The sequence below is a fragment of the Maylandia zebra genome, linkage group LG22 (assembly GCF_041146795.1).
Source record: "Maylandia zebra isolate NMK-2024a linkage group LG22, Mzebra_GT3a, whole genome shotgun sequence".
In the NCBI taxonomy this organism is placed as follows: domain Eukaryota; kingdom Metazoa; phylum Chordata; class Actinopteri; order Cichliformes; family Cichlidae; genus Maylandia; species Maylandia zebra.
The window spans coordinates 12508200-12523652 of NC_135187.1; the positions used below are offsets into that span (position 1 = coordinate 12508200).

The 15453-nt window shown below is 38.3% G+C and overlaps 2 protein-coding genes across 2 annotated transcripts; both read left to right on the forward strand.

The window, feature by feature from the left end:
• Positions 1–3298: 3298 nt before the first annotated feature.
• On the forward strand, positions 3299–11709 carry spaca4l (sperm acrosome associated 4 like). The gene is made up of 3 exons (XM_004548980.4): positions 3299–3460; positions 9984–10094; positions 10603–11709. Exons 1-3 carry the CDS (start codon positions 3409–3411, stop codon positions 10812–10814), a joined length of 375 nt encoding a protein of 124 aa, XP_004549037.1. The 5' UTR covers positions 3299–3408; the 3' UTR covers positions 10815–11709.
• Positions 11710–12155: 446 nt separating this feature from the next.
• Positions 12156–14608, forward strand: LOC143414524 (uncharacterized). The gene is made up of 3 exons (XM_076879088.1): positions 12156–12313; positions 13673–13783; positions 14065–14608. Exons 1-3 carry the CDS (start codon positions 12262–12264, stop codon positions 14298–14300), a joined length of 399 nt encoding a protein of 132 aa, XP_076735203.1. The 5' UTR covers positions 12156–12261; the 3' UTR covers positions 14301–14608.
• Positions 14609–15453: the final 845 nt, after the last annotated feature.

Sequence of the window (15453 nt, forward strand, 5' to 3'; positions counted from 1 at the left end):
TTTTTTTTTTCAAAACTGGTTTCCTGAACATGACAGTGAGTTCCCTGCACACAAATGATTTCCGCAATCATCAGATTTTAAGCCAATAGAGCACCTTTGGGATGTGCAGCAACAGGAGATTCCCATCATGGATATGCAACAAGCAATTGTGCAGCAACTGCGTGATGATGTCATGTGAAAATGGACTAAAATCTCTGACTAATATTTCCAGGGCCGCGTTGAATCTGTGCCATGTAGAACTGAAGCAGCTGTGAAGGCAAAAATGGGTCCAACCTGGTAATAGCGAGGTGTACATGATCAGTTGCCCAGTGAGTATATATTTATGCTAATTATCCCATGTAACCCAGTTAGGCTGGTTCTCTCTCTCCTTGGTTCGCTGTAAATGTAAAGCAAAGCACACACACAAAAAACAAAACAAAACACACAAAAATAACAATAAAGAAACACACACAACGCACAAGCTCAAATGAACCACATGCCATACAACTTTATTGTTATTAATTTTGTTGGAAGTTAGCAAACAACAAAAGTTCACATTGCTATACTTACAGTGTAAGAGAGTCCGCTTAAGACAAAACTCACCACACCAGAGAACCATTCAATCACTGCTAATAGCTTACACCTGCCCAGGTATCCCCACAAACCAGTTTAGTGCAGAAACCCAAACCAAGGTCCATGAAGTGCCACATCATAACTGAGCTCTGAGGGATTTTCAAGGACTAGCACTTATTGGAAACGAGCCAAAGCAGCCCTTCAGTGCACACCAGACTTGCCTAACAAATGGCTGCATGGCGTGGGTCATTATAGGGGAAAATTCTGCAAGCCTATTTCCCAATGTTTCCGTACTGACTACTAATAAAATGTGGTTCTGTTCAAAAATCAACATCATTTTTTTTGCACTTCTGCATCAGCTCTGGAGGTTGCTGCTTGCCATCACCTACCTGTTGAAAAATAGCTAAAGGCTATCCAACAAGTTGTTAATAGGGATGTTTACTTATGTTTCCAGCAATCGATGTGAGAGATCTTAATCAAAGCATGAAAAGTAGCTCCGTGTCCCTTTCTCCATTACATGGGAAAGCTGAAATAAACCCTTTAAAAAAAATCAAGTATCAGTTCTTTTTCTTTTTGCTCCCAACTGTTTGTCAGTTTGTTGTGTGTCACTAATGTGTAACCCTCATCCAGTTGTGGGAAATAACAGTATCATATTACTAGAGAGAAGTTGATGCTTTAACTGGGCCTTCACCAGAAGACCTCTCATTAAGTTCTTTTAAGGTGTCAGCCAGCTCAAAGGGATTTTGCCCTCCCAGAAATTGTTATGTTAATTATTTTCTGGAATTTGAACACGTAAGATTATGAAGTAATTGTGAAATAACAGGTCTGCTCATTAGAAGAAAAGTAATATTTCAAATGAGAAGCTGACACAGACGTGTAACATTATGCTGTGTCCTCCTTACGAACGTCAGTGCTGTATCTTATAACACCGCACGAGAGAGCAGAAATCCACTCTCGTTCAGTGATTTTGTATTTCAGTAACAAAGAAAAGCTGAAAAGATTTGCTGGGTCATAACACCTGAGATCCCTCTAAACCAGGGATGGGCAAATGATTTTCCCATGATGCAACATTAGAAACTAGGATTGTTGTGACGGACCAGCAGAAACTGAACCAATAAGCTTATAAAGAGATGAAAATTAATACTGAGCTGAACGGAGTTGATTTATTCTTAGTTATTAGGGAAAGTATGATTTTAATTATCCTATATGGTAGCCTTTGTGTTGGGACTTTTGTAAATTCCTCAAAATACAGGGCAGTGTCCTTTTGAACATGAACATCACAACTTTATTTTACTACCAGGTCTCACTCGTCCAGTGAATTTAAATTTAATTTTTAGGAATAAGAAAGCAAACATTGTTTGATTTCCCTCAACTCTGTTAACTGTAACATATAATAAGTGTCTAAAGATGAGGCCACTTAAACTCATAAAATGACCAAAAATACATACATAAGTGGACACACTATGTATCTTTGGTCATTTTTGGTCACATTTAGTAATTTATTGGAGTAAAAATGGCATAAATCTTGCAAATTTAGCGACAATAAATCACCTGTGTAGACATAAATAGTTTATATGTTATAAACACATGGAGACACAGTGTGTCTAGGTTTCAGTATCCACAGATCAGCAGATCTATTACCACTTATGTTGATACATTGTGTCTATGCTGGCAACTAATGAGCATCAAAGAAACATTATAAACCCGGGTAGAAACACTGTAATATATCAAAATATAAGCACATAGGGTAACCAGAGCCCAACAAGCTACACGTGGATCAGACTGTTCATTTCTGTGGAACTATATCGAGGTCTGAAATGTTGATATATCTTTTACAATATAGGACTTTTAGAACAGTTATTCAGGTGAAAGGTTTGGCATTGATCACATGAGGAGAAATTATTCTGTATTTTGTACCAAAAATATTTTTCCAACATCTTTACAATAAAACTCACATTAAAAGGCTTGTGCCCAAGATGAAAACAAACCAGAGTCGCTTATAATCCATCTGGTTTATCTTACCAAGTGAGCAAACATTTGATTTACACAACTGCTTTTTACCTTTACTGGATTACCATGGTCTGCTTTTTTATGAATGCATGTGCCCAGTACCTAAAGAGGTCAGATACTGTCTAACATTGTGCTCTATGTTTTATTACTGGCTGTGGAAATCATATACATCACTCTGCCTTGTGAACACTTGTCTGTACGGAATATTGTATTTGTCTTTTACTTGTTGTGTGTTATATTTGTTGTAACTTTTTCTGCCCTGTTGGTCACATCTCTCTTGGAAATCAGATTTACGTTTTATTTGGATAAATAAAGGATAATAAAAACTTGAAGTGTATGTTTTCCAGTGTTCTTGTGTGATAGTCTTTGTACACTTTTGTGCATCTTTTATACCACAAAAAGCTGTTAAAACTGTCATTTCATCTGATTTTGTGTCTGATAATCATCTGTGGTATTAAGGAAGTATCCAAAAATCCTGACTTTGCGTGATTTATATGACTGGGAAAGTGGGAAACCCGGTTAATATCGTCAACAACAAATGAGCTACGAGCCAAACAAACTCAGCATTTCCCAGCTTTCTTGTATTTATAACTTCCTGCTTTCAGGTAATCTTCCTACCTGTATGAGCTGTGTGAAGGTCGACACAATCACGATGGACGTTCAGAATGAGCTCCTCTGATTGGGTAACGGTGACATTTGGTAAGGAGGGGGAGGATTATAAATACAGCGATGGCGGAAAGTTTTGTCGTTAGGTCGAGATTATAACGGTCTGAGAGCTCACAGGCAGCCAGCTCCTAAAGCGCACTTTCTTCATTTGTTTCTCTCCCTCTCTTCTTTTAACCCAAGATGAACAGAGTTATCCTCCAGCTTTTTGCAGTCGGATTGTGCTTTGCAATCGGTAAGTTTAAAAACAAACAAACGCACAAGTAAATATTCGATTTAATTGCAGCTTACCCGTTATACGAATTATTCAATAAAAATGAGTTTTCTCTAAATACGTTTGAAGTGAACTGCTACCTTTAAAGACTTAAGTTTGAATTTTAGCAATAAATGTTTAAGTTGAACTTTGCTGTAGTCGGTAACTATCACCTGCACAGTCATGTGTGCGCTCCTAATTAACGCCTTACTTTTTTGTACAAGTTTTATGATTAAATTATGTTTAAGATCTTTATTTTAGTTCTAAACTGAGCTTTTATATGTTCTAATACCGTTTTATGTGTATCTTTTTTTTTTTTTGGTCCTGGAAGCTTTACCATTATTTTTCCACTTTCTTTGGAAAACGTGTCTCCCCCCCCCCCCCCCCCCCCTTTTTTTTTTTTTTTTTTTTTTTTTTTTTTTTTTTTTTTTTTGATGGGTGTGTCCTTGTTGGAGGGTGCAGAGCTGTTTTTGCTGGGTGTGTGCGCAAAACAAGGTATAAACACCACCTAGACGAATGTAAAGATGAGGAAACCTTCCCTTTTGGGCGTAAACTAAATCAAATATCAGTTTGTTTTTTTCCCCATATCTCTCTGTGGTTTTAAATGGTATGTTCTAGTTCATCTCATAATCTGGGTAGAGATCTTTTGACTGTTGCAGATAAGATATGAAACATTTAAAACCCCAGCCGCATATCAAAGTTTGTGAATAGTAATGCATATTAAACCACTCATATGAAATGCAGCTCTGATTTATTTATGCTGTAAACTATAAATGTATATGGAAATGCGCTGCTTCTAAGTGTAGCTTGGGTAAAATGGAGACACTCCACTCTAAAAAACATAAGAAATAAGAAAGTTGCACAGAAAATAAATGCTTCTGCATACAAAGCTGACATTTATCTCAAATGAGTGTTGTTAGTTTGACCCTTAATAAACTTGTGCTGGTTTTGTAGGCAGCCGGTTGGAGGTTGCTAGGGGAAATTGTGTTTTCATGATTGCATGCAATTCATCTGATCATTATTAGATTTTGTGGTTGCTCATAGCTTGCACGGAAGATGACGTTTTCAGTAAGCATTCACAGCTACTCACAAAGCAGAAATATTAGAGGTGTTGCCTGAGCACTATGGCTAACATGTGTTAAATGTCAGCTTCACTCAATTTTATTTCAGATTTTATGGCAATCAGCTTGTGATCAAAACAATTGCAAGGTGGTTTTCAACAACCAGTTGAGGGATAGCCTCTCTTTCCCCTCGCAACCAATGGTGGTATCGGGTCCAATGTGTTATGTATGATGGTGCCCTATTGCTAAAAGTAGCTAATAACTTAAGTTGTCCTGTGAAAAATTTATATTGACAAGCTTAAGTGCCGATTCAAAGTCACCCATGGCAAATTGGGCTAATTTGTTTTAAAAAGAATCTTTATAGCTCAATGAGCAAAGGACCTTTGCAAAAAAATTCCAAAAATATTTAAATTTGTCTTCCATACATTATCTGGCATTGTGACTTAAATGCATTACTGGTAAGTGAAATGATATGGAGAGTTTTATTTAAATTGGTTGGTTAAGCCAAAAGTGCGAATAACTGATTAAAATAATCAGAAAAGAGGTTAAGCTACCAAAGGCGTTGGCTAAAGATGGCAGCTAATAGATTTGGTGAAACTAAAGCTTCATAGTTGACTTAAATTTAAAAAATTATTTTCAAAAGTATTAACAGCAGTGATTAAACCTCTAGCTAAAGGTAATGAGTAGACAACTGACTTTTATTTGACTGAAAAAGTAAACCATTGAGCCACTTTGTTAAAATATACCAAAACAAAGTGTATAAACTGCTACAGTCGTTTTAATTTTCGGAGTTTCCATTGAAATTGAGGAATTGGTTTGCTAAAGAGTGGTTAAATGACTATTTTTCTCAAAGAATGAAACTTGTATCGAGGTTCATGTACAAATGCCTAGAAATGATCCGTATCACCTGGTTTAGCTAGAAGCAGTAGCGCTAACACTCTGCTTTAAGTCTTTAAACAGTTTAAGTGGCTCAAAGAAGTTTATGTGAAATTGTCAGGTCTGTGTTTTGTTTTCAATTGTCTTGTTTTTACCTTAACAATTAGGTTTACACTTTTTTTTTTTTTTAACTTTAAAATAAACTGAATAATGTGAAAATGTCTAGATGGAGGTGAAATCAAATTTCTTAACATTTATTAGAGAATTAAATTATTTTGTTAGCATGTTAAATGATGTGTATTGTATGATTCACCTGAGTGACTAAGACTTTGGGTGTAGTGTTTACCCTCTGTGCACATCCCAGGCTTTATTTTAATGCTGATTATTGCAGGCTCCAGGGTGAGGCAGCTTGTTTGTGATATGCGGAGAAGTGCTTTTTTAAATCCACCCCCAGGCTGTTAAACACAAAGTCAAGTAAAAACTTGCCAGGCATTACATTAAATTTCTGTCCTTGTAGTAGTTGAGACTTTGCCAAAGGTTAAAATTCCTCTGCTGTCCAGTCTTCCTATTTTATTTTATTGTTTTTCTGCTTGTATTGTGTTTTACACCCTTTGTCCAGTTTTGTCCTTGAGATTTCAGCTGCTGTGCTTTGTATTCCATTTCAAACCACACCTTTCTGGGATCTGTATTGTCATCCTGGCTGCTTGCTGTACCTTCAGGCGATAATGCTGACCTTTTTACTTGTGTGACCAAAAAGTGATCCCCATATGGTGATAATTGCATAAAGGTGTTTGGGTGAGTCTGAAGTGAATGATTCAGACAGTGGACTGGTTCATTTCTGAAGGAAACTTGTTACAGGCCAGTGAAATGTTTCCCAAATCACCAGCTCACATAAAAATAGACAAATCGTCACCTCTGTTCAGCTACCAGCTGCTTTAAATCCTTAGTCAATAAATCTAAGTAATCTACAGTGTTCCCTGCCAAAGAGACATTTTTGATATGCTTGAGATGTGATGTGGAAGTGACTGTAGTGGTTTACACATTTTTCCTTGCATGCAAAAGATTCCTTTCTTGAGCCACAAACTCACACTGGGAGGGAAGGGGCACGCCTGGATACATGGGAGGGTTGCACCAGGAAGCGTATTTGGAGTGAATCTGTGCCAAAATCAGACATGCAGGCATGGATGACATACTTTATTAAACCCAGAGGCAGAAACTAAATTTAACAGTAGCCACTTCACAAAAACGATGTAGGTCAATGATACTCCCCAAAAAGAAAAGCAATTATAACAATTAGACTAAATGGAGACTAAAGTAAACATGATAGGAATACAAAGGGAGTAAAGATGGGCCATCAAAAGCACTATACAAATACAGGCCATCATCCCTCCTTGAAAGAAGCCTTTAAATACAGTCGCCCTCATAACAGATTTCATGAGCTTGTTTGCATGTTTCCCGACTTCCTGGTTTAATTTCTTTCCATATTGCAGCACATGACTCATTGTTTGGCTGAGGGTATTTAGTCAGTGCCTCCTCCCTTCGTCCTTTTCCAGCAGATTCCCACAGTTCTAAATCTGAGCCTTGTGAGTTTGTTTTTTGTTCCCAAATTGTCCTGCCCCTCCAGTCCTGTGCAGTTGACGGTGTTGGCACTGTAAACAGTACCCACCCCACTGCCGCAACAACAAAAGAAACATCTTCATTTAGCTCTGCATTCATTACCATAGACACAACACCTTTCAATATACTTTGTCCAACTAGTATGTGCTTTGACCTTGGAGTGGAAAATCACAGGTCCACAGCCTGCAGCTTTAGTCTGTGAGCGATGGAGGGCAGTGTAGGACTGAGGCTCAACTTCGTTAGTAATGTGGCACATCTGACTGCTCAAAGAGTGTTCCTTCATTATTAAAGAACAGCCTGCTAACGAAATCCATTTTAAATTTGGGCAATTCAGTAAAAAGGAGAACTGTGCCTGTTATGTTTTTAATGTGTTGGAAAGCTTCTTGTACAAGGTGCCTATGCTCCTCAGAGTCTGCAAATCCCTCAGAAATGATCACATTAACATGTTATCTATAAATGTTCAAAGTAAATATAGGTGTTTGTTTCCTTAAGCCTTCTTCACATTTCTTAAATTAATACTGTTCATAGGTATCACACAGGGAAGTATCTGAATTATGCTGGACCAAAGAGGATTTTCAGAATTGTGCCTTGTTTTCTAAAAGTATTGTAGCTTGGATATAGATTTATAAAGTCATTACATTTTAGAAAGGCTGACTCGATGTGATATATTTAATAGCTAAGAATAAAGAGATTACAGTTCAATGCTAAATAGTTTCTAGGCTTGAAATGCATGCAAGTAATTATTGTTAATTCAGAGTAAATGTCCTTTGAAACATCCAGCCATTGTGTTTAAAGCACTTGTATAGTGGTTACAAAAACAAAAAACCCTGGAAATTCCTTGTTATTTAATTATTACATTACTTAATTACTCTGTGGCATCAATGGCCATAAAGATAACAAATGTCCGCCTTCACATTTTCTAAAGCTGACCATCGGGAAGAATTGGTCCGGAGGCTGATCTTTAAACTGTGTGTTCTCCAGCTGGCAGTGAAGACCACCAGTCATATGCTGATGCATCACCTCAAGTGAACGAATGTGCTGCTGTAACTGGGCACCCTTTAACCCTGAAACACTAAAAATAACACGCCTTACCTCAGGTTTGTTTTCTGTGACGTATGTGCATGAGTTGGTTCCGTGAAGGTGGAGGAACTGGTTGGATTGGAGAGGAAGTCTTGCAACACATCTCAGCAGTCTTGGTTATATCCTGTCACCATAACTAAACAAACAAACCTACCATAAGAAAGTTCTCAAATGTATCTCTATCAAATTTGATGCAAGAAAAATAAAACTGTGGTCCTATAGCTACTTTTTACTGAAGGTGCTGTATTTGATGACTTGATGTTTCTTTCCTCCCGTTGTTAACAGGACCTCCAGGTTTGACTACATTCACATGTTTATAATTAGTTGTCCTATTATATGAAAGCTTTTTGATACGGTAATTCAAATCTTGGTTGTATCCTAATACAGATTTATTTATTTTAAATCAAAAGTTAATGTTTACCTCTACTACATAAACTGCCACATGACATGAGCTCAGGGGTGTAACCGAAACCGGCTGGGGCGGGTGTGGGGTTGTGTTCTCTGTACAAAGGTGTAGATGTGATGAGATGGAGATATCTCTATCGCATCACATCCACATCCTTTTTGTTTTTGTTTTTTCTTTGTAATTGAACTGAAACATCAGAACACATTGTTACAGTGCTCACGCCACAACACAATCTCCCCCCCCCCCCCTCGATGTATTGGACGATAAAAAGGAGGGAACTAGTGAGCTGAGGAAGGGCGTGAGTCAATGCAGCAAGGCAGATGATGCTTAGTCATCACGCTAGTTATGCAATTACTTCAGGGGAACACTCCAATTGTGATTGGTTACTCATCATGAGATGTTTTATTAGCTTAATCTGGAAGATTTTGTCTACAGCTACATGTGTTTTGTTTGGGTTTCTTTTTTTTTTTTCTTTTTTTTTCCCCCTCCCAGCTTGTCAGAAGTGGCAGTAATTCTAAATTGTCTGTAATTTTAAAATGTCACATTTAAGACAATAATTAAAAGTTGTAGACTTGAGGAACAACTTAAGCTGTAGCCCAAAACTACAAAGATGATTTCAGGGTAAAGTTATAAGCTTTGAACATTTTAAACTGTTTTATTTGTTTAATGCTGCATTCGCAATATAAGCAGCTTGATTTCTAATAAGCCACGGTATTACAATGCTTTAATTTCCCTGTCTCATTGGTTACTGCTCAATGTTGTACAGTTTGTGCCCAATTCTTTCTAGTGACGCACTCAAAGGTAGCTTAGAAATTCCATGGGTGACACTTATCTTGGGTTTTTTTTTTTTTTGGTTTTTTTTTTTTCTCCCCTGCAAGGTTTGTCAACACTCTCTGCACTGAAGGAAACTGTAGTTACCTCTTCGCCCAACCCCAGCACAAATAACAGGTTGTGAAATCACAGCTTGTACCCGGATGGTGTTATCAGAGACCAGTCATGCTTCTTGTTTTTGTCTTAAAGCAGATTACAGCTGTCTCACAGGTTCTATTGAAAAAGCTGAATTGGTCTCTAAGGGTTTCTGCATACATGAGCAACATTTACAGTCTTAAAAAATTGAATAAGAGGAAGTGCTTTCATGACAAGACTGGGACAACGTTCTTTTATAATCGGCTCAGAAGAACCGCTCCAGAGGGTTCCTTTTAACACATGTAGGGCCTAAAGAGAGCCTCCCCTGTGCTTCAGACTGAAGGTCATATTTTTCTTTATCTCAGACTTTGTCGTCCTTATCTGTTAAATGCCAGACGTCGATACCCTAATGGAGGACAAACACTGAAAGGCCTCTTTTTCTCAGCCTCTATTTCAAGCGGCTGTGAACAATGCAAATGTTTGAACTCTCATTTATTCCCTGTAACAAACTAAACTGTTTCCTCTTTTCTTCTCCCTTTTTCTCCAAATCTGATATCAGCCCAAGCTCTTGTATGCTACCAATGCGCCATTGGGATTGGAAGTCTGTGTGTGACGTCTGAAAAAACGTGTGCAAGCGGCGAACTGTGCTACAGTGGAGTTGGGAAAGCAAGTAAGCACCGCCAGTGGCTACAAATGTGAACACACTGCATTCTTGTAAAGCTTGTCGTCAGCTCTCAGGTGAAACCCCTGCATTCTTAAAATGCAAACAAAGGGGGAGTTTTAGACATTGTGCTGCAGGAACAAACTCTTGATTGCCCTGTCACTGATCCCATTCAAGTTGATCCTTCTCAGTTGGGGAATTTCTACCTGTAACATGTAGCCATATTACATTGTCAGGCTTTCCATGATAAGCTAAATGATTATTGACTGGTGACAAAGAGCATGTGGTTTCAGTCCAATTCATCTTTCACACATTAGTTTTCCAAATTTCAAAATGGCAAGAGCAAAAATGCTTCATGAACAGACTTCACAAACGGTTGCAGGATCTTTTATAATGCTTGGTCCTTCTGCAAACTGAACTTTGCTCACTTTCTAGACTTTTGCTGACATATGATAAACTCTAAAGAATCTGCGAGCACCCTGAGTGGTAAACGCTGACGCTGTTTGTTGTTCCACAGTTGGATTTGTGGACATCAAGATGAAGGGTTGCCTAGCAGTAGCGAAATGCAACAAGACTGAAGATGTGGACTTTGGCACAAACAGGACCGTCTACAAGATGACCAAGACGTGCTGCAACACAAACCTATGCAACGCAGCGCCCGGCACCCCCACGCTGACCCTGGCCCTCGCCACCATCTCTGCTGTGTTTGTGGGAAACCTCCTGGTTTGACAGAAGATGCCACCAGTTTAAAATTCAAACATGGATGCAACACACACCAGAGATTCGATAAAATGTCCTTAAACATGAGGTTTTTGTAATCATGGAGTTTTTTTTTTGTTTTTTTTTTTTTCATTATGGGTCTTTTGTTTGCTGTCCTTCAGTTATGTTGCAGTTTTGGTTTCAGATGTTTTTCAATTAATTCAATCTTTTAAACATTTTTCTTTATTTGGGTCAGCCTGCATTTACTGTAACAGATGCTTAATAAAGTCTGTTTATATTAATTGGGTGTAATACTGATATCAATGTGCATTTTGGTTTAATTAGGTGAATAACCTGTGAGGAATTTCCTAATTGTTTTCTAGCTCTGTCGCTGTCAGAACGCCTCAAACGAAGAGTTTGATACTCTGAGCATCGCTGCCAGCATTGCATTTGAAGATGGTGGTGGGGGGGGGGCTTAATTTTAAGGCTAAACCAAATGTGTTTCTTATCTTACTGAGTGGAAACTAAGACTGGGAGTAAGTGTAAACTAGCTGTATAACATTATTACTACCTGTGAAACATACCAAAGCATAAAGGGTGTTTATGAACGCATTATGGAGCTTAAGGCTGGCACCGGTTCATCATTCTTGTTTCTCCCCCTTTCCCCCTGCCAGGTCTAAATAACGTTGTTTTGTTTTGTTTTTTTTTTGGTCCCTCCAGTGTGTATGTTGGCTATATGGGAGTGATGGGGATGTATAGACTAATGCGTCTTGATCGGATTTGTCTTCATATACACATTTTCCCGTTTGCAAAAACTTTTTATAAAATGGCTAGTTTGGCAATACTTTCAAAAGAGATCCTTTTTTGTGTTAAAAATGTATATTTTGATGCTTCAAAGTCTTTAAATAAAACTATTGAAACTGGAGAGATGTGTGTATCGGGTTTGATTTCTTTACTGCTGATGAAACAAATGTTTCTTTTTGTGAAACTGCTAGATTTACTGGTTAACCAGGTTTCAGTGCCACTTTGCAGAGAGAGACTTTATCGATGTGTCATATGTGAGATTAAAAAGATTATTCTGGGGTTCTGATGTCATTTCTAGAGGGGGGAAAAAAGGGGGTAAACCTAGAAATAACTCATTAAATTCTGTAATAAAAGCAAATTTTACTTACAAAGAAGAACCACTTAGTCGGTAGTTCTGTTTTTGGTTTTGTGTTTTTACGTTTTTCAGCCTCACTGCTTTCATCATTCATGGCATTCCTTCGCTCATTAGCACTCCCTCTCCCGTCCACCTGAGGTGACAAAGACAAAAGGCTTAGGGAAAAAAAAAAACTGTTGTCCACTCCCTTCAGCTGTCAAATATAAATCTGTCCCCACCAAACAAGCTCATCAGTTTATCGAGAAGTGCCAAGAGCCAGCAGCCTCTCTGTGGAAGGACTTTCTGAGGACTCAAAGCCAACGACCAAATCAACACAAGATGGCAAAGATTGTGCTTGCAGTCATCGCAGCTGTTGCATCCTTCATGCTGGGTAAGGTTATCCAATCAGTTCTCTGCATTGGTTAATGATAAAATGAGGTTACAAAAATAACATAAATATTACGATATCTTATATAATACAAGGAAATCAGAGGAGCTAAAAAAGGTGTAAAATTATCTTTTTTTCCTGAAATGCTTTAGACAAGTATTACTGCTAAGTTCCTTTTTGGTGATAAAAAAATCATTGTCTTTAGTAAATTATTTTGGTAGCAGGGTAAAAATAAATTCAGGACTCTGGCAAACTTATTGTGGTGGTTTTTATTTATTTTTCCATAATTTCAGAAATAAAACATCTGCCATCATCCCAGCATTTAAAAAAAAAAAGTTTTTTTTCTTTGTGCTGAGGGTAATCATTCACTTCACAGGGCACTTAAAAAACAGTAGGAGACAGCTGGTTAAGGGACTATCGAGAGTGATGGGATGTTGTTGGTTTTTTGACAAAACTGGTCAAATTCTCCTCACGGTAACATCTAAGTAAGACTCCTGTAACTGCGTCAGAGGCAAACACTGTGCCTGCTTTGTGTTGTTTGGGCCAACTGCACATGAGCACCACACGATGTCAGGAGAATCCGCTCCAGCTTTGCCCAAAGATGCTCTTTCTCACATTCTGGAAATGCAGACATTTTTCGTGTGTGTTGCCAAGATGCGAAGCCTGGGTGAGGCATGCAGGAAGCAGAATTCATACGTTATATGATATTTGGATATTTGCCCGTGCTGTTTTTTTTAACTATCTGAATAATTAACGCCCAAACTGACTGAGCTGCTGCTCAGGGTGAGGTCTATAAAAGTTCAGGCCTCTGGTGTATTTATGATTAATGACAAGTCTACTAAAATAACAGCAGACTGACTCTTTTTCAATCCTCCAAATTAAATAAAACCTACTTTGACGTCCCATTTAGTGAAAGTGTTTTTGTTAACAGATGTTTCTGGACTGAATTGAGATGATAGCCTTTTAACATATAAAGCTGATTGACTGACAGCTGTTGCTCACACCTGTGTACAGGGTGTGGCAGATCAGACATTTTCCATTGCAGTGTGTCTGAGTCTCAGTCACACCTGGCGCAGGGCAAAACTGACTGGACAGGGGAAAAAACACAAAAAATCAGAAACAAAAACTTGACTGCTTTATCAACCTGATTTTTTTTTTCCACTGATAAAAATACTTTTGGCTACTCCCTTTGTCACTCCGGGTAGTGCCACATGTTTGATTTTGCCGGATGACCAACACGGGATGTGTGTCTCTGGCTGTAAAGTAACCGGTGACCGTTTCCTTGCCAAGCGAATATGTCAATCACTTCTGATCGCCTCTCAAAATGATGTTCACTTTTCTGCTTTCCTTTGTGTGTTTCAGTGGATTCCCTGTCATGCAACAAGTGCAGCTTTGGCCTTGTGGGGTTCTGCTTGTCCAGCAGTAAAGAGACCTGCTCTACCAACACCAGCACTTGCTATACTGGAACCGTGGGTAGGTCACCTCCTGATTGTTTTAAATATCACAGCAAGTGAGCACAGGAATGAATCACATAAATTATACCTGTCTACTTTCACAAATGTATCTGAAGACATACCCGATGTCCTCAGCTGCCAAAACAAAGTAGGGTGTGGTGGTAGCTGGGTGACAGTGGAAAATTACTAGTTAACAGGTGCTGTGCTTTAAAGAAAAGTCAGTTCAACTGGTTTAAGGTTATAAAAACATTCTTCACCTCTGTAAGTCTCAATAGCCTAACATAACTTTTCTCTCTCCAGCTTTCCCATCACTCACCAGCTTCTCAGGCTTCACCAGCCGGGGCTGCCGAGGTGACACTACAGCTTGCAACATTACGTCTAACAGCACCCTGCTGGGAGTCAGCTACAACCTCGCAATCACGTGCTGCTCCACGGATAATTGCAACCCCACAAGCGGTGCCCCATCTGCCAAGATCACCCTTTCTGCCGCCATTGCTGCAGCCGTCCTGGCCTCCGCTTGGGGAAGCATGTTGTGATCAAACTTCACACAATGCTAGCTAAAGCCATTCGTACCAAAAACCTAAGAAAAAACATGTTCTTTACACTCTATCTAAAATGAAGTCTTTGGATCTCAGCAGTTATTAAGTAAACTTACATGCATAGTCATGAAGCGAAGTTTTGTTTGTCACATAAAACACAAACCTCTAGTGCCAACGTCATGAAAGTTAATCTATGAGATGTTTCAGGGAAACATTGAGTTTTTAAGTCTTCCATGTTGTTGCTTTCCTTTTTTGTATTTCTCCTTTTAATGACTATATGAAAATAAAAGAAGTTCTAAAAAGCATCTTTAGCCTCAGAGTATTTATTACAGTTTTTTTTAATTGGTTTGGCGCAGTTTTCACAAGCAATTGGTACATTTTCAAAACTCTTAGTACTTATATCACAACAGATCATCAAAAGTGCACGTTTTTCAAACATTTCAGCATATTTTCAATTGTGTCAGTACAATACACATTATGACAAAATATCCTTTTCACTACACAAAATAAGTGTTTCATCTAAATAAATGTTTTGTTCACAGTTACTGCCTTTTATAATGTTATCACTATCAAATTTTTGATTTGCATCTCTTATTATTCAGTTTAATACATTATTCTATCATTTAATTCAACTGATCTTAATGTTTAATCAATGAATCCTTCATTATGTCCATGGATTTTCAACTTGACTGATTGTTGTCTGGTCATTTGTAAGTTACACATTGCTGCAAGAGCTTTCAATCTAGAAATACTAATTGCTAATTGTTTCCCCCTGATGATCACAATTAGTTACCATATAAGTAGAACTGTGTTTGAGACTTTGCACTGTTCAAATATGGAGCAGGATAGACTCTTAGGGAGAGGAAACCTTCATCGAAGGGGTGGTGGTGCTCCTCGACAGAGAGGTGGTCTTCAGAGAAATGTAGGCAGAAGACAATGCACCATCATCTCTAATGAAGTCCGGGCCATCATTGTTGACCATGTGGTTAACAGAGGCTTTACCATGGCTGAGGCTGCCAGGTTGGTACAGCCTAATTTACAAAGGTCAACTGTCAGCTCTATCATCAGAACTTTTCGCCAAGAAAACCGGTATGTCTGCTATAGCAACTTCACTTCTAAAATATAATACTCTATTGTATAGATGAACAAC